General features: G+C 48.6%; 2 protein-coding genes across 2 annotated transcripts in view; one reads left to right on the top strand and one right to left on the bottom strand.

The window, feature by feature from the left end:
• TNXB (tenascin XB) overlaps positions 1-20,846 on the top strand; it is a 109,298-nt gene extending 88,452 nt beyond the window's left edge. Inside the window, exons 30-34 of the mRNA XM_048488722.1 lie at positions 9,572-9,723; positions 13,166-13,262; positions 15,508-15,669; positions 16,810-16,973; positions 19,658-20,846. Of these exons, the coding sequence (XP_048344679.1) occupies positions 9,572-9,723; positions 13,166-13,262; positions 15,508-15,669; positions 16,810-16,973; positions 19,658-19,756 (674 nt within the window). The 3' untranslated portion in view covers positions 19,757-20,846. The remainder of the gene's footprint in view (positions 1-9,571; positions 9,724-13,165; positions 13,263-15,507; positions 15,670-16,809; positions 16,974-19,657) is intronic.
• Positions 1-22,600, bottom strand: part of LOC125428885 (zinc finger protein 271-like) — a 1,035,007-nt gene that overhangs the window by 502,000 nt on the left and 510,407 nt on the right. The window lies entirely within an intron of this gene.

The raw sequence follows: 22,600 nt of genomic DNA, 5'->3' as shown, positions 1-22,600 counted from the left end.
GCCGTGTTATTAAAAGCTGGGGGATGCAGCTCTGGGTTTTGTGGAAGCAGAGGAAGCCTTGCGTGTTTGTTGCACGGCACTCTTGAGACCCAACAGATTGGATCCGCTCGTGGAGCCTATTTTTGATCCAGCAAGGAATGTTCACAAAGTATTGTCGAAGGGGTGCTGTGTAGTTTCCGGGCTGTATGGCCGTGTTCTAGCAGCATTCTCTCCTGGCGTTTCGCCTGCATCTGTGGTTGGCATCTTCAGAGGATCTGATAACTTGCTTCAGTGGGATAGCACCCCAGTGATTCCGACTGTGAAAGCCTTCGACAATATATTGTCGAAGGCTTTCATGGCCGGATTCAACTGGTTGTGGTGGGTTTTCCGGGCTGTGTGGCCCTGGTCTGGTGCATCTTGTTCCTAACGTTTTGCCTGCATCTGTGGCTGGCATCTTCAGAGGTGTATCGCAGAGGGAAGTCTGTTACACAGGGCCAGCCACAGATGCAGGCGAAACATTAGGAATAAGACCGCGGCCACACAGCCCAGAAAACCCACCACAACCAATGTTCACAAAGCTTTGACTTTCTATTTCTGGCAGTGAGACACACAAATATGATGCACACCAAGTTTTCTGGAAAAGATCCATGTATATGAGGAGGCACTTTCTGATCTGCATTCAGACATAGCCATCATGTCCAGCAAAGGCAGCAGGAGCATCACAGTGCCCACAAGAAGAGTTTTGGATTTATATCCCCCCTTTCTCTCCTGCAGGAGACTCAAAGGGGCTTACAATCTCCTTGCCCTTCCCCCCTCACAACAAACACCCTGTGAGGTGGGTGGGGCTGAGAGAGCTCCAAGAAGCTGTGACTAGCCCAAGATCACCCAGCTGGCGTGTGTGGGAGTGCACAGGCTAATCTGAATTCCCCAGATTAGCCTCCACAGCTCAGGCGGCAGAGCTGGGAATCAAACCCGGTTCCTCCAGATTAAATACACAAGCTCTTAACCTCCTACACCACTGCTGCCTCTCACCATGGACAACCGCAGGACATTGAGACCGAGGTCTTCCACATCCTCTGGGCACACAGATAACTCTTCTGCTGGATTGCAGCTCCAGTTTTGTTAACTTAAAGGCGACTGCAATGATTTTTTTTTAATATTCTCTCTCTCACTCTCTTCTTCAAGGGTTCTCTAAATTCTGATTAGTTCCAGAGGCAGGTGTAGATCACTACCAGCATTAACATCTTCCAAGGCAGAGTGTTCATTGTTTCCTTGTGCCAGAAAAGATGCCTCCCTCGGACAGGGTTTGAGCAGGCCAGGCACCACCTCTCTCATTCCGCACAGGGCTCAGCTGGGCCCAGCACTGTCTCGCTTATAGAGATGCCAAGCCCCAGCTGAGGGGATCCCTTGCACTGGACCCTCCCTCCACTGCATCAGATGACCAGCAGGGAGACTAACTCGCTGCAATAGAAAGCCTAGGCCTGTGTCACTAGCAATGTGGTGATGTCACTTCCGGCATGTACCTGAGGTGGCAAACTCAGAAGCCACAAATGCTTTTTGTGCCGGTTGGCAGTGGCGGAGCAACAAGGGGACAGGGGGGTGCGCCGTGTACTGGGCGCATGCCTGAGGGTGCAGAAAATCGCCCCCAGGCCCCTCCTCCTTTCCCCCCCGTAGCACCCCCCACCCCGCTTCCCACACTTACCTTAGTTCAGTGGTGGGATCCAAAAATTTTAGTAACAGGTTCCCATGGTGGTGGGATTCAAACTGTGGCGTAGCGCCAATGGGGCTGAGCGGGGCACGATGGGGGCGTGGCCAGGCATTCCGGGGTGAGGCATTTCGGGGTGGGGCTGCGGCAAGGACGCAGCTGCTGCATCAGTCCTTGGGCGGGAAACAAATGCACGCAGGCTCAAGCTGCCACGCACACCGATGCACCTCCTGCTAGACTGCTTCAAGTTCTGCGCGCTACTGCTGAGAGGAGGGGCGTAACTAAGGCAAAAATAACGTGGCAAAATCACCAATTAGTAACCCCTCTTGGCACACACAAATAATTAGTAACCTACTCTCGGGAACTTGTGAGAACCTGCTGGATCCCACCTGTGCCTTAGTTCCTTTCCTTTTTCTTGAACTTTTTCAGGCTGCAAAAGGCCTGTTTGCAGTAAAAACGGCCTGAGGAACTACAGTTCCCAGGAGACCTTGTGGCTCACAAGGTCTCCTGGGAAGTATGGTTCCCATCAGGCCGTTTTTACTGTGAACAGGCCTTTTGCAGCCTGAAAAAGTTCTAGAAAAAGGAAAGGAGTGAAGTTAAGTGTGGGAAGGGGTGGGCGCCGCGGGGAGGGGCAAGGGGTGTGTGTGCAAAAAATATAGAATGCTCACCAGGCGCAGTTTGGCCCAGCGACGCTTCTGCCGGTTGGGTCCCAACAAAGAATGAAGACAGACTTAACATTGTCAGTGTGACTTAGCACACCGTTTCTGGAAAATGTTTGCAAATGCAGTTCCATCATAGGTGGAATGTGGACAGACTAGAACAGTGATGGCGAACCTATGGCACGGGTGCCAGAGGTGGCACTCAGAGCCCTCTCTGTGGGCACGCACAAACAGAGTTCATCATGTGGGGGGGAAATTGCCCCCCCCCCCCACATCTAGGCTGGCCTGGGCCGCTGGGCTCGATTATTAGCATTAAACCTAAGACCTAGTTTTGGGGAAGCAGTATAGGTAACCCTGTTAAGCGCTGTTAAACCCCACTGATTTTCATGCAAAAAACTAAAGCACGATCCTTTACCTGGGAATAAGCTCGGTTACTGGCAATGGGGCTTGCTTCTGAGTAAACCCTCCTATGGTCGTGATTCACCCGTTCGAAGAGTTGCATGGTTGCTTCAAAGCAAAGCCACCGACTACCACCAAGCTTACTCTTGAGTAACGCACGCCTCGGAGCCTACCATTTTTTTCTAAACTAAAACCTCAGTATTCAGATTAAATTGCCGGGTTGGCACTTTGAGATAAATAAGTGGGTTTTGGGTTGCCGTTTGGGCACTTGGTCTCAAAAAGGTTCGCCATCACTGGACTAGAATGTGGACAGGATTTCAGGGCAAGTCCACTGGGAAGCACACTTACTTAACCTTTGACACACGTACAGGCCTTTTCTGATGATTGGATTGGCCAGGAGCTTGGCCCTCTGGTTGAAAGCACTGGATATATTTGTACAGCATGTGACTAGTCAGCCCTGCGGCAGTCATGAAGCAGTTCCCTATCCAATTGCCAGACTTTCCTGTACACAGCACTGATAGGCTAGTGCTTCTGTCAGTCAGACAGCACCCTCCCTATTCAACCTGCCTGTTCACAACGTTGATTGGCTAGCTGTTAGGTTATTCAGGAAAGGCGCTTCCCCTTCTACTTTCAAAGTCTAAATACCAGAGGGTTACGCTATTTTCATATGTTTCAGCAAAACCAACCAAACAAAAGCTTGTTCCCCCCCTCCCCAGAAAAATATTTACTGGGGCAGAAACTTGTGGATTAGAGCCCACGCTATCTGATGCATGAAATGTGATTCTCGGTTGGCTGATATACATATACACACAAGTGGGTGTAGGCAAGAAAACCCTTGTAAACAGTGGGGGCGTGAAAAGGCCATCAAATGCAAGAGTTGTAGTTTGTGACATGGCCATTTGGCCCAGTGTATTTTGCTGTATTCCCTTGAATATCCGCATCAGCCAACTGAGGTCACAGTTCATGCATTAGATGAAGTAGGCTCGGCTCCAGGAAAGCGTCCGCCGTAATGGATCTGTTTGTCTTTTAATGTTTAAATAAAAGGTGAAAAATGTTTTGAAGGTTTAGAAAACAAAGCTCCAAACAAACATTAGAGCTGATACACCAGCCAGCTGCTTGAGGGGGGAAAGGGCAATGTTTTCTTAAAGGCTTTCATGACCGGAATCAACTGACTGTTGTGGGTTTTCTGGCTGTGCAGCCGCAATCCGGTAGTGTTTGCTCCTAACGTTTCTTCCACATCCATGGCTGGCATCTTCGGAGGCATGTCACAGTAAGATGTGTGCCACAGAGAGAAGCACACACACTGTGCCACATCTCACACACACATGGTACGTTGTGTTTCTCTCTGGGTGGCACGGAGTATGTGCCACAGAGAGACGCACACACTGTGCCACATCTCACCATGACAAGCCTCTGAAGATGGGAAGGAACGAAAAGCCCAGCCAAGGCAAAAAAAGCCGCAATGCACAGGGACAAATAGCATATCAAGGCACACATAAAGCAGAGGTGGGATCCAGCAGGTTCTCACAGGTTCCCGAGAGTAGGTTACTAATCATTTGTGTGTGCCGAGAGGGGGTTACTAATTGGGGATTTTGCCACCTGATTTTTGCCTTAGTTACGCCCCTCCTCTCAGCAGTAGCGCGCAGAACTTGAAGCAGTCTAGCGGGAGGTGCACCGGCGTGCGTGGCAGCCTGCATGCCTTTGTTTCCCGCCCAAGGACCGGCGCAGCGGCTGCATCCTTGCCACAGCCCCGCTCAGGAATGCTCCGCCCCCAGAATGCCCGGCCACGCCCCTGTCGTGCCCCGCCCAGCCCCATTGGCGCTACACCACAATTTGAATCCCACCACCATGGGAACCTGTTACTAAAATGTTTGGATCCCACCACTGACATAAAGTCACATAAAGTGTATTCAAATTAAGTAAACCATTTCCAAAGATATGATCTACACTTACAACATACACTGGCACCTTATAAGAGTTCAAAAATATTCATACATGAGAGAAATAAGCAGATATTTTTATTTATTTATTTATTTATTCATTCATTCATTCATTCATTCATTCATTCGTTCGTTCAATTTAATAGACCGTCCTACCCCCAAAGGGCTCAGGGCGGTTCACACACCAATCAAACATAATACAATACAATTAAAAATCGAATAATCCCAATTAAAACAATAAATATGATAAAGCAGTAGCAGTAGCATTAGTAACCTGTCCATAGTTCATCGATAGAGATTCTTTTTAAAGTCTCTAGCAATCAACACCGTTTGAGAATGCCAGGTGCATCCCACAAGCCAGGTGTATCCAATTAGGAGTCAGCAAAGTGATCACGGAGAGAAGAACACAAGCGCGACGGTTCCAATTTGAGCGCAGAAATACAGAGCACGGAGCAAAACGCTTTGCGCGCCAACCGGCGTTTTCGACCAACGATGTCGTCTTCTGAAGAGGCCAGTCATAGATGCCATGAAACATTAGGAGAGAAAACTACCACACCACGGCTGCATGACCCAGAAAACCCTCAATGGTCAGGGGAAAAAGCCAAGTGTACTGCCTGCCCTGCCATGATAGATGCTTTCAGTTTGGAGGCTGTGTCTGTTGAACGTATGAACCTGCCATATACTGAATCAGATCATCGAGGTCAGTATTGCCTACTCAGACTGGCAGCCGCTCTCCAGACGCTCTGGCCAAGGGCTTCCACATCACCTGCTCTTTGGCTCTTTTAACTGGAGATGCCGGGGACTGAACCTGTGGTCTTTTGCATGCCAGGCGGAGGCTCTGCTGCTGAGCCACAGCCCCTCCTCCTGTTGGGGAGCCAAAGGGGGGAAGCAGAAACAGCCTCCCAGGTAGAAACCCTCCCCAAGTACTCCTGCCTTCCCCCTCAGAGGGCTTCCTCTTTCTTCACCCAAACCACTGTTTACTGTCCCCAAGTGGAATTTTCCTTTCCCTTTTTGTTTTAATAGAAAATTTTATTAAATTTTAAAACATTTTACAATTAACAATAACTTGTTACAACACTTGTATATCCAACATATTCAGTTTTTGTCTGCATAACATAACATTCATCAATCTATGCTCTGCGGAGGCGAATCTACTGGTGGTCCCCGGCCCCTCCATGATGCGGCTGGCCTCCACACGGGCCAGGGCGTTTACTGCCCTGGCCCCTGCCTGGTGGAATGCCCTTCCTCCAGCAGTTAGGGCCCTGCGGGACCTTGGAGAGTTCCGCAGGGCCTGCAAAACGGTGCTGTTCCACCGGGCTTTTGAGGGGGCCGGCCGCTGAGCCCGCCCCTTGTGTTGTCCTGCACACTGGCTATCTATTGGACCATCTGCCAATCCCCTCCCTTCCCAGGGTTTGATCACTGTGGTTGGGTGCCAGACATCTTCTATTATTAATCAAATTATTTATTGAAGGCTACTACTGCTGCCGTAGTTTTATAGTTTTAAGGCTTTGTATTTTAACTAGGGTTATTCGATTTGTTTTATTGTATTGTTGTTTGTTGTGCACCGCCCTGAGCCCTTTGGGGGTAGGGCGGTTTACCAAATTGAATAAATAATAATAATAATAATAATAATAATAATAATAATAATAATAATAATAATAATAATAATAATAATAATAATAATAATAATAATAATAATAATATATTGGTCAAATAATGACCTATATATAAACTGAAAAACGAAACAACCATCAACTAATCTATTTCACTGTTTCCTTTCGAAGAGACAAATTTAGGTCTCTTTTAAAATATTATGTATTGATTTTTTTCTAGAGTATACACTTCTTCCCCTTGAATTGACTCCGTCTGAAATTTCTAACCTTCCAGGTCTGAATCGGTGGGATTTATCCCAGTTATTTCTCACTCTTAGTAACAGAGAGAGCATTGTATTTCTCAGCAAAAGTATAAAAGTCAGAGCAGTAAAGATACAAAAGTGAAAGAATGGAATTTTCCTTTCCTGATCCACCAGTGCTGTTATTGCTTAGCTGTTGCTAGAATTGATTGAGGGATGGTTCTTAACTCTTGGGGGGGGGGGGGATCTTCAAAGGCTTGTTTTTCAAAACAGAAATTTCAGTGAGTCATTTCAAGGCCTAAAATCACATCACTCCAGAGAATCTTACGCGGTGTCATTTCCAAGCCATTTTCGTGATTTATTAGTTCTCAGTTCTTTCTCTCCTTCCCCTCACCCTCCATTTAACCTCATGTTTGGAGTTGGCAACTGAGGGGGGGAGATGTCCTGTCCCTTTGGTGGAAAGTGTCGTCAAGTTGACATAGGGTGACCCCCATGGGTTTTTTAAGGCAAGACAGAAACAGAGGGGGATTGGCACTGCCCCCCTCTGCGTAGCAACCTGGGCTTCCTTGATGGCCTTGCCTCCAAGTCTTAACCAAATCTGACCCTGCTTAGCTTCTGAGATTTAATGAGAACAATCTAACCTGGGCCATCCGGGTCAGGGGCCTATCCTTGTACTCAAGGCTTAATATGCAGAGATGGGCATTGAAATATTTCACAGCATGGAGGTCGACAGCATCTCCTGGTATTTGCTTTGGGTTAAACAGATATTAAAAGGGATGGCTGGAGGGCCCAGTTTTAAAAAATGGTCTCCTAGATACTCAGGAGGTTTTTGTCTCAGTGCTTGTGTAACCTACTTATTGGCCACATCAATCTCCATTGGAGACGTAGGAAATAATATATGACAGCACCCTGTGGCTTAACAAACCAATATGAAATTGCTTGAACAAATTAACAACCTTTTAATCTTAACCCAATTTTCTATCATTTAAGGATAAATAATAGTGAATATATAGCGAGAATATATATGCAGCACAACTCAATTGTACAAAATCTTCAGTGCTGTTTTAAGAAAAAGCACTCAAAACAGTTGCCACCACTAACAGTGTCCAGTAATGAAAGATAGCAATAAAGTCCAAACTATTAATAAAGCAGGTCTTCTTTCTCTCATCTGGCCTTCTGCATCTGATGTAGCTGCTGCAGGTCTTCCCTCAATTTGGGCCTGTAAAAAAATAAGTCATTCCCTCAATTAAGCTGTAGGCCTTCCTTCTCCTGCTGCAAGCCAGATCAACTGAGGAGGGTGGGGCTCTTGCAGTTGGTAATAAGTAAGCAAGCTTACCAACTGCACATGCTCAGTGAGCTTTTATCCCCTGGGCCCTAAGATCCAACAAAACCAAAAAAAATACTAAAATGGCATGGGTTACACTTGCACTTTTAATTCCACCTGGGAACAAACTGGAAGCCGCAAAGACCTTTGAGCTCTTTAAGGAATTTACACTTTACAGGGAGTCCATGTGAACCACCTGCATTGTCATGTTCTGAGCCACTTGAGGTATATAGTCTTCAAAGGCAGCTCCCTGTATAACATAGTGTTGTAGTCTATCCTTGATGTTACTAAAACATAGTCTTCTACTGTATAAGAACTGCCTTGCTCAACTGGACCATTGGATCCACTTTTCCATTTTCAATTACAGACACCCAAATATCCCAGGGAAGCTCATGACCAAGAAACAAAATACAGACCATTTTAAAGAGTAGTTAGAGGGCTGGAAAAACAATGTGGAGACCAGCTCCTCTTGATATGAAGTTCTCTGAGTACCCTCAGTGGTCTGCAACCTGCGGCTCTCCAGATGTTCATGGACTACAAATCCCATCAGCCCATGAACATCTGGAGAATCACAGGTTGCAGATCCCTGCTTTAGACCAATCACACATTATTCCTTCCCCTTCCTGTCAACTTAGCCTTCCTCATAGGAGAGTTGTGAAGATAAAATTGGGGGGAGGGGAGGGGGGAGAGACAGAGGCGTATCTGCCGGGTGACATGGGGTACCCAATGTCCCCAGGCGCATGCCTTCTGGTCACGTGGGGGGGCGCAAAATTGCCTCCCCCACGTGACCGGCGAGTCATGGAAGTTCAGTGCACGTACGCCCTCCGCTCGTGCTGCTGCCGCCACAGCCAGAGAACTCAGGAACTACGCAAGGTGAGCCCCCCCCCCCCGCTCATTTGCTTGCCGGCCGGCCTCTTTTTTAGCCTCTTTTAGACGCAGGGGTGGGGCTCCGTGACCGGTAGGAGGGCTTCGCAACCCACGGGGGAGCTCCACGGCCCACAGGGAGGCACCAGGAGGAGGTTTTGTCCCCGGGTGCCATTTCCCCTCCATATGGCTCTGGGGAGAGAACACCAAAAATGCTGCCCGAAACTCCTTGATAAAAATAGGATAAAATGGGATAAAAATAGTAAATAAATATTTACTTGTTTTAATTTTATTAATGTATATTGAGCGCAGCTTCCTTTGTTTTGATACTTGATTTATCTGGAAACCCTCCATGTGCCTTCAGAAAAATGACATAGATAATATAATAAAATACGGGTAATTATATCCACAGCCTGTTCTTTGGCCCCAGCATCTAGAATACCACCTCTGACTACAGGGGGGAAGAATTAGGACTAATAAAAGGAAACACTTCTTCACACAACGTGTGATTGGTGTTTGGAATATGCTGCCACAGGAGGTGGTGATGGCCACTAACCTCGATAGCTTTAAAAAGGGCTTGGACAGATTTATGGAGGAGAAGTCGATCTATGGCTACCAATCTTGATCTTCCTTGATCTGAGATTGCAAATGCCTTAGCAGACCAGGTGCTCAGAAGCAGCAGCAGCAGAAGGCCATTGCTTTCACAGTCTGCATGTGAGCTCCCAAAGGCATCTGGTGGGCCACTGCGAGTAGCAGAGTGCTGGACTAGATGGACTCTGGTCTGATCCAGCAGGCTAGTTCTTATGTTCTTATGAGGTTCTATTTTAATCTGTGATCTTTCCTCGGCAGGGCACCTGACATATCCTTTCCCTCGGGATTGCGGTGAGGAGAGTTGGAATGGACCAGGGCGATCTCGAGAAACAACCATTTATCTGGGGGGCAACCGTGACCGGGCTATACAGGCATACTGCGACATGGAGACCGATGGTGGAGGTTGGCTGGTAAGTGCAAAGGGGATGTCTGGACCATAAGGAGGGATGGGATATTTGTTTATTTATTTTACTTTATTCACCTTATTGGTTTACAGGTTTGGACATTATAACAAACTAGCGGGCCCGGCCACGCGTTGCTGTGGCAATTGTCCTCATCACAGTCAGCAACCCACACAGATGTCCATGCAGGTCCAATGATCCCCAGCATAGCCTTTCGGGGTGGTCAAATGGAATCCCTCTTTCCCTTTTCAATGCACATCGTTATATGGTGCTGTCTTGTTTTTTTAGTATAAGGTAACCCTTCCCATTCCACAACAGAACTGTCCAAAGTGCGAATTCCGCTGTCCATGAGGCTGGTTGACATGCGCAGTCCTGGCTTGGGTAAGGCAGAACTGGGGCAAGGAGGCTATCCCAGTCAGGCAGCAGAGGCAGGGTGGTGAGGCGCTCGGATCGAGGCCAGCTCCCTGGGTTCTTAAAGGGCCATGTGCAAAAGAAGCGGAGCCAGTAGTGTTGGTTCGCCCCCCACCCCGTGGATTTTCTTAGAAGAAAAAGGCAAACTGCAGCTCGCTTTTAGTAAAAGAGAGCTGTGGCGAATATGGGTGAGGAAGTGGGTAAGTGGTGGTTGGATGTGAGGAAGGGCAGAGTGAGTTGTGAGGATGAGCTGGATGTGTGTTGTGTGGTAGCAGTCGGTGAGGCACAGAGAGTGAAAGTTATTATTATTATTATTTATTATTATTTATTAGGTTTATAAACCGCCCTCCCCCGGAGGGCTCAGGGCGGTGAACAGTGTAAAAAGAGCACAATCAAATTAAATACAATATAAATATAAGTTAAGATGGCTCTAATAATAAAAATAAACCTAACCCCATTTAAAATGCAGCATCAATTAATTAACACAAGATGGCGCCTGCTATCAATTCCCCCAAAGAATCCCAGAAGGGGTGGTAAGATCTTCATGATGACAGAGAAGACGAGAAGGGAGGGAGGGAGGGGGCCCCTATCAACGGCTAGTCTCCCCAAAAGCCCGGTGGAACAGCTCAGTCTTACAAGCCCTGCGGAACTCAGCGAGGTCCCGCAGGGCCCGGACAGCTGGAGGAAGAGCGTTCCACCAGGCAGGGGCCAGAGCTGTAAAGGCTCTGGCCCGGGTAGAGGCCAGCCGTATCATGGAGGGGCCAGGGATCACCAGTAGATTGGCCTCTGCCGAACGCAGAGACCGATTCGGGACATATGGGGTAAGACGGTCCCGCAGTTAAACACAGCCAGCTTCATGGCCTGGTGCGCCAGGAAAAAGACGTTTTACCTGGCTTAGGTATGGACTTTCGGTGATTTGAAGGTCCGAGTACCTGCCCGCAACAGGGAGGGACGTCCTGTGAAAATTTGGGGGCGATCCGTACAGCAGCTTCTGAGGGAGCCCATCAAAGACAGTTAGATTTTTATATATATAGATAACAAAGTAGCATTCTGCACTAATCAAATCCTGATCCAGAGAGCCAATGGGAAACAGGTTGTGGTGCAGCCGCTTCTAAAGAAGCCTCCCCTCAACCCAGGAGATCTCGATAAAGCCCCCAATCAACAAAGGTCAAAAACAGCCCAACAACCGATAAGCCTAATAATCAACTCAACTCAAACTTATAGCAATATATGGAATCCACTGGGCAGAGGATAATTTTTAACCAGTTTTCACAAGTTGCATTCAAGGCCTCATATAATTTTCCCCCTTCGTCATGCTCCACATCCTCAGAAATGTGTTTGTCTGGGCCAGTGTTTCCCAACCTTTTCAACCCTCGCTCTTCATATCTCAGGGTACCCTTGAGGTTCATTTGATTTTTTTTTTGCATTTTTAAGGGTTTTTTTTCTGTTTTTGGCTTGTAGGTGGGGGGAGTGGCAAGCAGGGGGAGGGGAGGGGAGGGAAAGCAGTGTTGACAGCCGCGTTGTTTGTTTGCCTAAATTCGGCATGGATTGGGGGGATTTAAAGGGAGAGCTCCCTTTAAATCTACCCCCCCCCCAATCCACACCGAATTTAGGCAATAAAACAATGCTGTTTTTCAATGTTGTTTAAAGGGAGCCTATGAGGCTTTCCCCCCCTTCAAAATCCATTTGATTCCGGGGGGGGGCAGGCGGTAGCATTCTCATGGTACCCCTGGGACGTGCACAGGGTACCCCAGGGTACCACAGAACCCTGGTTGGAAATCACTGGTCTGGGCATTGGCAGGGCTATGGCCGTGGAGCTGTTCTGGCTCCACGTTCCTGTTCCCTGTATATAGTTGAAGTAACATCTTGAGAATATATGCTTCCGTTGCTAAAGATGTATGTTTTTAGTCCTCAGGGCTGGAGATGCATGGGTTATGCTTGCTAAAAACCCAGGGGACAAGACAATTCCAAGAGTCGGGGTAGGGTTGCTAGGTACCCCCTGGCAAATGGTGAACGATGGAGAAAGCGAGGAGGGGGATTTACTGGCAGCAAACTGAAGCTTAGGGCTCTGATGCCAGTGATGCTTCCATTTCACTTTTGGTATGCACCAGAAGTGATGTCATCACATTGTGATGTCATCACATGGGGATGTTCTGGTATTTGGGCACAATCTCCATGGTAGAAACTGTTATTGCCATAGAGTTTTTACCAAATACCAGAACACCCATGCGTTGTGGGCAGCATGATGACATCACTGCTGGTGAGCACCAGATATGCTACCAACACATCACCAACAAAAGAGTCCTAGGGCTCAGTTTGCTGCTGTTAAGGGCTCCCACCAACCAGCTGATCAGCACTGAGGGAGGGGCCCCAATTGGTATCACTCCCAACTGGGTATCAGTGCATTTTGCACATCCCTGTCTCTAGAAGAAACGGGATAAATCATGTGAAACAAACATGTTTAAATCTTCTTCTAGGCCTCCAAATCTAGCCAGACTTTTTTCTCTCTTTCTCACAATACTAGAACCAGGGGGCATTCATTGAAAATGCTGGGGGGAAGAATTAGGACTAATAAAAGGAAACACTTCTTCACGCAACGTGTGATTGGTGGTTGGAATATGCTGCCACAGGAGGTGGTGATGGCCACTAACCTGGATAGCTTTAAAAAGGGCTTGGACAGATTTATGAAGGAGAAGTCGATTTATGGCTACCAATCTTGATCCTCCTTGATCTCAGATTGCAAATGCCTTAGCAGACCAGGTGCTCGGGAGCACCAGCAGCAGCAGAAGGCCATTGCTTTCACATCCTGCACGTGAGCTCCCAAAGGCACCTGGTGGGCCACTGCGAGTAGCAGAGTGCTGGACTAGATGGACTCTGGTCTGATCCAGCAGGCTAGTTCTTATGTTCTAGACTTGGCACTGGCTTTTGGGTCATGTTGATAAGGAATTTATTCACACACACAGACTGATGTCCCCAATGTTGCTTGCTCGTGCAGACTTCAGTTCACTCATACGTGGTTTCATTTTTTCCTCCTCTTCAGGTCTTCCAGCGTCGGATGAACGGCAAGACAGATTTTTGGCGTGACTGGCAGGATTATGCCACTGGCTTTGGCAACCGCTCCGATGAATTTTGGCTAGGTACGGACAGTAGTGGCATCCTCCAGTCTGATACACCTTCACCTTTATAACCCTTTTGCAGATCAGGAAGCACAGCTGAGAGGTGACTGTGCTTCAGTGGCAGAGCAAGATAAATCAGAAGTCCAGGGGCGCTTTAAAAAGTCACTACATTTATCCCAGCATTAGTTGTATGTATCAGAACTTGCTTCCTCGGGTGCAATGAAGAGGAAACCATATTTATCAGGAACGATTTAGAAGGGGAGGGTGGAAAAGGGAGGAGCTGGTGCAGAGAGTGGCCGGTCATCATGAAGGATACTGACAAGCTGGAACATGTTCAGAGGAGACAACAAATATGGGGAGGGGTCTGGAAACCAAGTCCTGTCAGGAAAGGCTGAAGGAGCCAGATATGCGTAACCTGGAGAGGAGACGACTAAGAGATGATGTGATCGCCATCGTCAAGTATTTGAAGGCCTGTCCTATAGAGGATGGTGCAGAGCTGTTTTCTGTTGGCCCAGAAGGTCAGACCAGAACCAACGAGTTGAAATTAAATCAAAAGACTTTTTTGATTAAACTTTAGGTGAAACTTCCTGATAAGTGAACATAAGAACATAAGAACAAGCCAGCTGGATCAGACCAAAGTCCATCTAGTCCAGCTCTCTGCTACTCGCAGTGGTGGAGCAGTACCTTAGTACGGGGTTTCTCAGGAGGTAGTGGGGGTTTCAAGCAGTGGTTAGATGGCCATCTGATTCCATGGCTCCTTGATCTGAGATTGCAAATGCCTTAGCAGACCAGGTGCTCAGGAGCAGCAGCAGCAGCAGGCCATTGCTTTCACATCCTGCACGTGAGCTCCCAAAGGCACCTGGTGGGCCACTGCGAGTAGCAGAGTGCTGGACTAGATGGACTCTGGTCTGATCCACCAGGCTAGTTCTTATGTTCTTATGCTCTTATGACTGACTGTGAATTTAGGTAGATTGGAGAGGGCTGGAAGGCAAGAACCAGTGCTCAGTTCTTGTGGCTGTTTCTTGTATGCCCAGGGTAACGTTGATCACCTCTTTGGAGTCAGGAAGGAATTTCCCTAGAGGTTTTTTTGCCTTCCTCTAGGCATAGAGCAGGGGTCACTGGTGGAGTGGTGGAGGTAGTTATGAATTTCCTGCATTGTACAGGGGGTTGGACTAGATGACCTCTGGGGTACCTTCCTGTTCTATGGGTTTTTAAAAAATGTATTCAATTTATATTCCACCCTATCCTGACAATGCCCTACCCCGATTTCTATTAATCAGGTATGAATCTCTGTGTAAGGGACTGGAAAGGATTAGATTGTTACACAGAGCAAATTATGAGAGATGCCCGAGAAACTACCAGTGGTGCATGCATCTGGTCCTAGATTTAGATGCCGGAATCTCCAGTTTAAGGGTCTGAAGTAGAAGTGCTAGGAAAGGCCTGTCTGTGCCTGAGACCCTGAGAAGTCACTGCCAGGCCAAGAAAACAATAACTACACTTGTGTGAGGAGCAGCAGTGGCAAAGTGGCTAAGAGCAGTGGCTAAGAGCAGGTGCACTCTGATCTGGAGGAACCGGGTTTGATTCCCAGCTCTGCCGCCTGACCTGTGGAGGCTTATCTGGGGGATTCAGATTAGCCTGTCCACTCCCACACACGCCAGCTGGGTGACCTTGGGCTAGTCACAGCTTCTCGGAGCTCTCTCAGCCCCGCCTACCTCACAGGGTGTTTGTTGTGAGGGGGGAAGGGCAAGGAGATTGTCAGCCCCTTTGAGTCTCCTGCAGGAGAGAAAGGGGGGATATAAATCCAAACTCCTCCTCCTCCTCCTCCTCCTCCTCCTCCTCCTTCTTCTTCTTCTAAGTTATATCCAGGTGCACTGAAAGGGCTGTGCCAGCCCCCACTGGTTAGGCTGAAACTGTGATATTGTTGAAAACCAAAAAAAAAACACTGTGAAAAAGATGAGAAGACAACATGGGAAACACTGGATCGTAACAGTTTGACAGAAACTTTAATAACGGTGCAGCCACATCACTAATTCTAGACAAAATATCTAGTGTGTAACCATCCAAGGTCAGACCTGGTTCATAGGACTAAACTCAAGACTGGTGGTCCCCCCTAATTCCATATTAGCTCTTCATTTCCAGGAAGTTTCCATTTCCCTCTCCTCCGAACCATATTTAAGCCCAAGTGAAGCTTCCCCAGAATCCCTTGCAGGAGGAGCAAAGAAGACGACTAAACAGTAGGACTCAGCCTAATTTTCCTTGCTCCCAGGGAATGACGCTCTGCATGAGATGACCACATCAAGGGACTACGAACTGCGTGTGGACCTCCGTGCTGGGAATGAGTCCGTCTACGCCCTCTACGACGGTTTCCGCGTGGACTCCCCGACCGACTATTACCGCCTGCACCTGGGCAGCTACAGTGGCACAGCCGGTGAGCAAGGCAGTGATAGACCTGCCCTTCTCTTGTTCCTTGAATAGAGGTCTGCTTTACTGATCAGAAAGTTAAACTTGGAATAGTGTGGAGCACAACCTTATCACCTCCTGCAGGGCCTATTCCAGGTTTTGGAGGGTGTCAGGCAGAGAGTCTTGCGGGGGGGGGGGGGGCTCTCCACTCCTCTGGCCACCACCAAGCACCCATATTCCTCCCTCAGTTTCCTGCTTCTTCCATGAGCCCTCCCCCCCCCCCCCTGCACTATTTACCATGGCACCAGGCAGTGTGCGGCTGGGCAGTGCCATTGCAGTCACTGGCAAAAAACACCACCACTCTGCACATCCACAAGTCCTTTCCCAGTGATGCAGGGAGGTGGATGTGGCAAAGAGAACCAAGAAGATAGGGGGAGGGGCACGCAGATAGGTCGCAAGGCAGGCATGTGGGCAAGAGGTCAGTGCCATTAGGCCCTGTCAGAAGTCTTCGGCCCTGCCAGCTGTCCCACCTCAGGAACGTCCCACCACACTGCAATTTCTGAAGACCTGTTGAAGAGTTCGCAGCCATAACAGTCCAGGTGCTCGGGAGCAACAGCCGCAGAAGGCCATTGCTTTCACATCCTGCATGTGAGCTCCCAAAGGCCACTGCGAGTAGCAGAGAGCTGGACTAGATGGACTCTGGTCTGATCCAGCTGGCTTGTTCTTATGTTCTTATGTTCTAAATGAGAGACTGGTGGTTGGTGAGGGGCCAGAAATAGACCAATGTAAAGCTACCTCGTTGCCTTGATAGGTACTAACTGGTCTCACAATTCAAAGGTACCCCTCTGCTGAATGTTGTGCCCCATACTACATCAGGGTACAATGGAGGGGAATGACATAGGACACCCCTGATATAGGCCATTTGTAGATTCCCGCTGAGAAGTTAAGGTGGAGAATAAATGAAGTAAATAATCATGAGACTTAAGTCTTTAAACACCACAAGTAGCTGGGCTGAATTAGGTTTCAGTGTTCACTCCAGCCATGGGCAAATATAGCTTTGCAGCATTTTGGGGCGAGATTGTGGAAACCGATGGGTTTGGGTTGCGGTTTCAAAAAGTACTAGGGGAGAACAGTTCGGTTTTTCACGCCCTGGTTTTCGCTTCCACAGGTGACGCTTTCACCTACCACTCGGGTAGCGTCTTCTCCACCCGCGACCGGGACCCCAACCGGGTCATTATTCCGTGTGCCGTGTCGTACCGTGGGGCGTGGTGGTACCACAACTGCCATTATGCCAACCTCAACGGGCTCTACGCAAACAACCGCGACCACCAGGTACCCGCAAAATAAGGGAGGGGGGGGAAAGGGGAGAAAAGCCGGCCAGTCTTCTTCAGTAGAAAGACTTTGGAGCGCTCTTCACAGTTGAATAACAGGCAGGAATCACAGCAGAGGGATATAACGCGGGATATCATGATGGGGAAAACACAGACTCCCCCATTTTCACTGGCACCGCCCCTTTTGAGAGCACAAAGTCAATGGCCATCAGTGCGTGCAGTGTTTAACTCATGGCTGTGTTCTTCACAGCGGGATTTTGTCGCAGTTTTTTGCTTATACAGAAAAAAACTACTGCAAAGTGTCCACAGCTGATCTGCCATTTGGCCTATCCCCCACTTCCTTGTTCTATCTGTGCAGAAGGAACCACTCTTGTGAGGGCAGGGAAAGCCAGAAGGAGTGGGAAAAAACCAAAGAAAGGGAAACACATGTTGATTTCCTTTGCTTTCCCTGAAAAGTCTCACTTTGAGAACATTTGGAAACCACCAGCATTCTCAGATCTGAGAGCACCGTGAGTTCTGAAAAGGGGAATTTTTTTTAAAAAAAATCGAGAATAAAACCCAAAGAGAATTGTGCTCAATTAGAAGAAGATCACAAGTGTGTAAAAGCCCATAATCTGTATATTATTTATTATTTTTATTATTTTTATTTATTTTATTTAATATACCGCCCTATCCCCGAGGGGCACCATTCACTCTTTAGGTGGGCACCATCCACCTAAAGAGTTAGAAGATAACGTTGTGTTGTTACCCACTGTCTTAAGGAGTTCTGGGAGTGGAACTAAATGTTTTTGGTTGCCCCTCTACCCTTTCCACCAAAAGAATTCAGGAGATGTGTGAATAAATCCACCACATCTTCATAGACCTTTTTGGGGGAGGAATGTTCTGCCGGGGTCCTAGCGCCTCCCTCCCTCCCCCCCTCCAATTCTCTTTTAACATTGAAGAATCTTATTTGAGCGGCGCCTTCATCAAAACCTATATTCTCTGTACTGGTAAACACAGAACTTTGATAAAAGTGCATTTATGTTGCAGGATATGTTTCCAACAGCCATTCTACAGTTCTTCAATAAAGGTCAAATATTTTGCACATCCATCAAATAAAGAGGCAGGCTGTATGGAGAGTACAGACTCACCATATATAAGTAGAGAGGGTTTTCTCTAAGGAGGTGGGTGATGGGAAACAGAGACACAGGCCAGGACTTTGTCATTAAAATGGCAACCTTGGGGCTTTCTTCTAAGGAAGTGGATGATGGCATGTAATTTAAATGGCAGCTTTGGTCAATGAGGCGTTAGCCCAGTGTTTCCCAACCTTTTCGAGGTCAGGGTACCCTTGACCTCACTCTTCATATCTCACGGTACCCCTGCCGCCACCCTCCACCTTCCCCTCCCATTGCCCCTGCTTGCCACATCCCCCACCTTCCCCTCCCAGGGTGAAGGGAAGCACTGGGGGGGGGGGTGGCTGCTGACCTTGTGGCAGGCCCTGCCCCATGGGCCAACTCCATGTCCTTGCTGGCGCCGGTGGGAGACACCACAAAAATGAGGGGGGGCGGTAGTGTTGCCGCAGTACCCCTGGGACATGCTCACGGCACCCCAGGGTACCACGGAACCCTGGTTGAGAATGGCTGCATTAGCCAGTGGCTGGCTTTTTAACCCAAGCTGACCTGATTTGCCAAGGCTATGATTGTCTTTTCCACCCTTAAATGTCTTCAGTCTGGGATGTTCCCACTATGGTAAGAGGTTCTCACTGGCAGCCCTCTTGGCCCACTGCTGCTCTAAGCAGTGTCAGAAGAAATTCTTGTGGTGTCATCTGCACCACAATGTCACTTCCAGGGAAAACCCACAAGTGACATAGGGTAGCTCTAGGAATCACCAGAAACGATGGTTTTACTGTAGAATTTTCAGCATTTCCTAGAACTACCATACATCACTTCTTGGTTCCCCCTCCCTATGTCTCTACTCCCATTCTATTTTAAAGAGGTAGTCCTATGGAGCAGCAGTGGCGTAGGAGGTTAAGAGCTCGTGTATCTAATCTGGAGGAACCGGGTTTGATTCCCAGCTCTGCCGCCTGAGCTGTGGAGGCTTATCTGGGGAATTCAGATTAGCCTGTGCACTCCCACACACGCTTCAAGCTGGGGTGGACTCCTTGGGCTAGTCACAGCTTCTCGGAGCTCTCTCAGCCCCACCTACCTCACAGGGTGTTTGTTGTGAGGGGGGAAGGGCAAGGAGATTGTCAGCCCCTTTGAGTCTCCTGTAGGAGAGAAAGGGGGGATATAAATCCAAACTCCAACTCCTCCTCCTCCTCCTCCTCCTCCTCCTCCTCTTCTTCTTCTTCTTCTTCTTCTTCTTCTTCTTCTTCTTCTTCTTCTTCTTCTTCTTCTTCTTCTTCTTCTTCTTCTTCTTCTTCTTCTTCTTCTTCTTCTTCTTCTTCTTCTTCTTCTTCTTCTTCTTCTTCTTCTTCGGTGAGAGGCAAGGGTTGAGCGGCACTTGCTTTGCAAGCTGAAGCTCCCAGGTTAAGGATCACACATACAAGGCCTCGGAAAAGTCCTCTCCCCACCTTGGAGTGCTGCAACCTATCAGAAACCTGAGCTGGATGATTCAAAGATCTGACTCAATAGAAGACAACTTTTTACTCACATGCAATCCTCTTACCGCGTCCCTGTCTTTGTCTCTCCCTCGATCCTGTCCCAGGGCATCAACTGGTTTAACTGGAAAGGGTTCGAGTTCTCCATCCCCTTTACCGAGATGAAGCTCCGGCCCCGCGGCTTCCAACCCTTGCGGCGGGTGTAAGCACAGAAGCAAGGTTGCCAGAAATGACTGACCATGGGGTGGGGGCAACACGGAGGTGGAAGAGGCAAGTAGGAAGATCTAGTGGCTACCCCTCCCCGCTGAGATACCTCACATCTTGCCTCAATTCCCCCCCACCCCACCCCGAGAAGACGGAGCACAAGAAAGGAATGAAATGCAACCATTACAAATGCACCTTGTATTAAGATTTCTTTTTCTGCCACTTGCCGGCCATGAATATCAGGGGCACGAAGCATCTAGAAGGATTGAGGACGGCTGACTGGGCAGAGTTAAGGGGATGGATCTGGATGTAGTTGTGAGATAGCTGTACAGCCCTGGTTAGCAACTACTTTTCCTGGCTGGGGTTACTGAAGGAGGAGTAAATGCAGATCGGCCAGTACCCACCCCAACGCCCACCCCCAAAACTCAGCTAGCAGCAAGGCCTTGGGCCTCTGGTCCCGTTTCTCCCATAATGCACTTCATGGGCCAGTTAGCATTCTTCAAAGGGTCGGGGATGAGCTGACCACCTTCTGTACAGGTTCCTGGTTCTCTGGTTCCATTTCATCATTTGTCTGCCTTCCCAAACCCTCAAACCTCGCCTTCCCAAACCCTCAAACCTCGCTGAACAAATCAGATTCCTCTTCCTTTTCCTCTTCCCAGAAGACTATTCATAAAGAAAGGCAGCCACAACCGGGAGCTGAGAGCACATTACCTGAAAAGCACTTTTTTTTGTCCCCTGTTGCCCACACACACACACACACACACACACACACACACTACCCCCTCAAAAAACCATCCCTTTTACTTTCCTGCACACCAAAACCAGTTGTCCCTAAAGAAGGAAACCAAGAAAAACTAGCACACCTGAAAACAACAGGAAAGGGGAGGAGTAAATTAAAAACAACACAGGAGGAGGGAGTTGGAAGAAAGTAGTAGAAGACATTACATCCATAATATGGATTATGAGGCAAATCAACAGACAAATGAGTCAATCTTCGCAGGCCCCCCTTCCTCAATATGAGAGCAGACAGAATTCAGTCAGCTCAGTGTCCAGACAGAACCTCATGTCATCCTGACACCACGGGGGGGGGGGGGGGGATCAACAGATACAAAATGCTGCCAGTGTCCCTAGTAGGATTTTACTTTCTTGGACTCATTCCTTCATTCCAAGCACAAACAACAGTTAAAAATACCTTTGCGCTGCCTGCCTAGTTCCTATCAAACCGCCAGTATGATCCGGGGAGGGGGAAATACTTTGATTTGGGGGGGAACAAAAAAAATGTTCCCGTTTGATCAGCACCTTTGTTATTCTCAAGCCTCCAAAGAAGAAGCCCGAGACGCAAAACGTTTACAGGAAATGATGTCTCTTCTTGTGGGGTGACGGGTGGAGGTTTTGGGTGGAGGAGGCGTTTACAAGGAGGGGCAGGATTTTTGCACGGGGTGGGTGGGAGGGGCCGGCTGTACAGTGTTCTTTTTTAGAGGTGGGGGGGGGGTTTAAAGTTTCTATATAAGAAGCGCTTTGGGAAAAAAATTATTTTTAGATGGTTGTGAGAAACCGTGTAAAATAAAAATTAAAGTTTGAAAAACGGAGAGGGGAACAATGACTCGGTCATGTTTCTTTGGTCAAGAGTTATCGGAAAAGACAATAATGCGAGGAAAAGTTGAAGGCAGCGGGAAAAGAGGATGGCCCAACAGGAGATGGATTGACTGTCTCTAAAAAGGGAGTCCCAGCCCTCGGTTTGCAGGATCTGAGCAAGGCTGTTAACCATCGGACATTTGGGAGGAAGTTAATTCATGGAGACAGCTGTGAGGCCGCAGCACATCACACAAACACATTCACGTCATTTTTTAAAAGGGGTGTTTGGCTCACAAGCTGTTTCGACCTGTGCTGAGTAAAGTGCCAGACCCCGAGAGGCTCAGGCTTTCAACCTACGTAGATGGATCATCCGGGTGAAGTAGGGGTGGAGCCTGACTGACGTGGGGGATGGATGGCATCAGGAGCCAAAACTCTAATCTAGCCAAGCAGGAAATACCCAGCTCCTCCCCTGAGACTTCCCTTCTCCTGGAGACTCACAGAAAGTTCATAATTCTCAAAATCTGCAACAAACTAAGAGACCTTTCAGCTTTACTGGAGAATTGCCCCCAAATTCTCAATTACAGCAGCAGAGGCAGACTTCCTCCTAGGGGTGATGGGACCTCCCTGGCCACTGACAGGGGATGGGTGAAGTCGGTATGGTGACGCAACGAAGAGACGAGACGCAGCGATATCATCCGGTGGAGAGAAGCCAGCGGCGGGCTAGCGCGATCCGTGGATCTGGCTAATCTGCCGTACCGTGGTCCCTGGCACCTTTTATTAGGGTTTGGGGAAGGCGGGAGAGCGGGAGAAGGTTGCGCAATTCATAGCCTGCAGGGGCAGTGTACGTGCAGGAAGAAACGTCTCCGTCTGGGTCAATTCCACATCTGGGGGTCTTGTGACCCATGACTCAGGCATCTGGTGACCTGTGAGTCAGGGGGATCTCGTGATGGGTGTGCGTGTGCGCCCAGAAGGGGACAGATGGCGCAGGCATTCCTGTGCTCTTTCTGAGACTCTGCTGGGTTCGCGGGCTCACCCCTACAGATGGGGATAAGGTTGCCAGATCCTGAAGCTTTGGACAAACACCTGGAGACTCAGGGATGGAGCCTGAGAAGTCCAGGAACCTCAGTGGGGTATGAGGTCACCCTCCAATACATCCCTTCTCTCCAGGGGAATGGTTCCCTGTAGTCTAGAGATGAGCTGTAATTCCGGGGGGGGGGGGTCCCCGGGTCCTGCTCGGAGGCTGGCATCCTCACCTCCTCCTCCGGAAAGGC

This window comes from Sphaerodactylus townsendi, linkage group LG03, assembly GCF_021028975.2.
Source record: "Sphaerodactylus townsendi isolate TG3544 linkage group LG03, MPM_Stown_v2.3, whole genome shotgun sequence".
In the NCBI taxonomy this organism is placed as follows: Eukaryota; Metazoa; Chordata; class Lepidosauria; order Squamata; family Sphaerodactylidae; genus Sphaerodactylus; species Sphaerodactylus townsendi.
The sequence above is the reverse complement of the archived record's forward strand: the minus strand, read 5'-3'. Positions and strand labels throughout refer to the sequence as shown.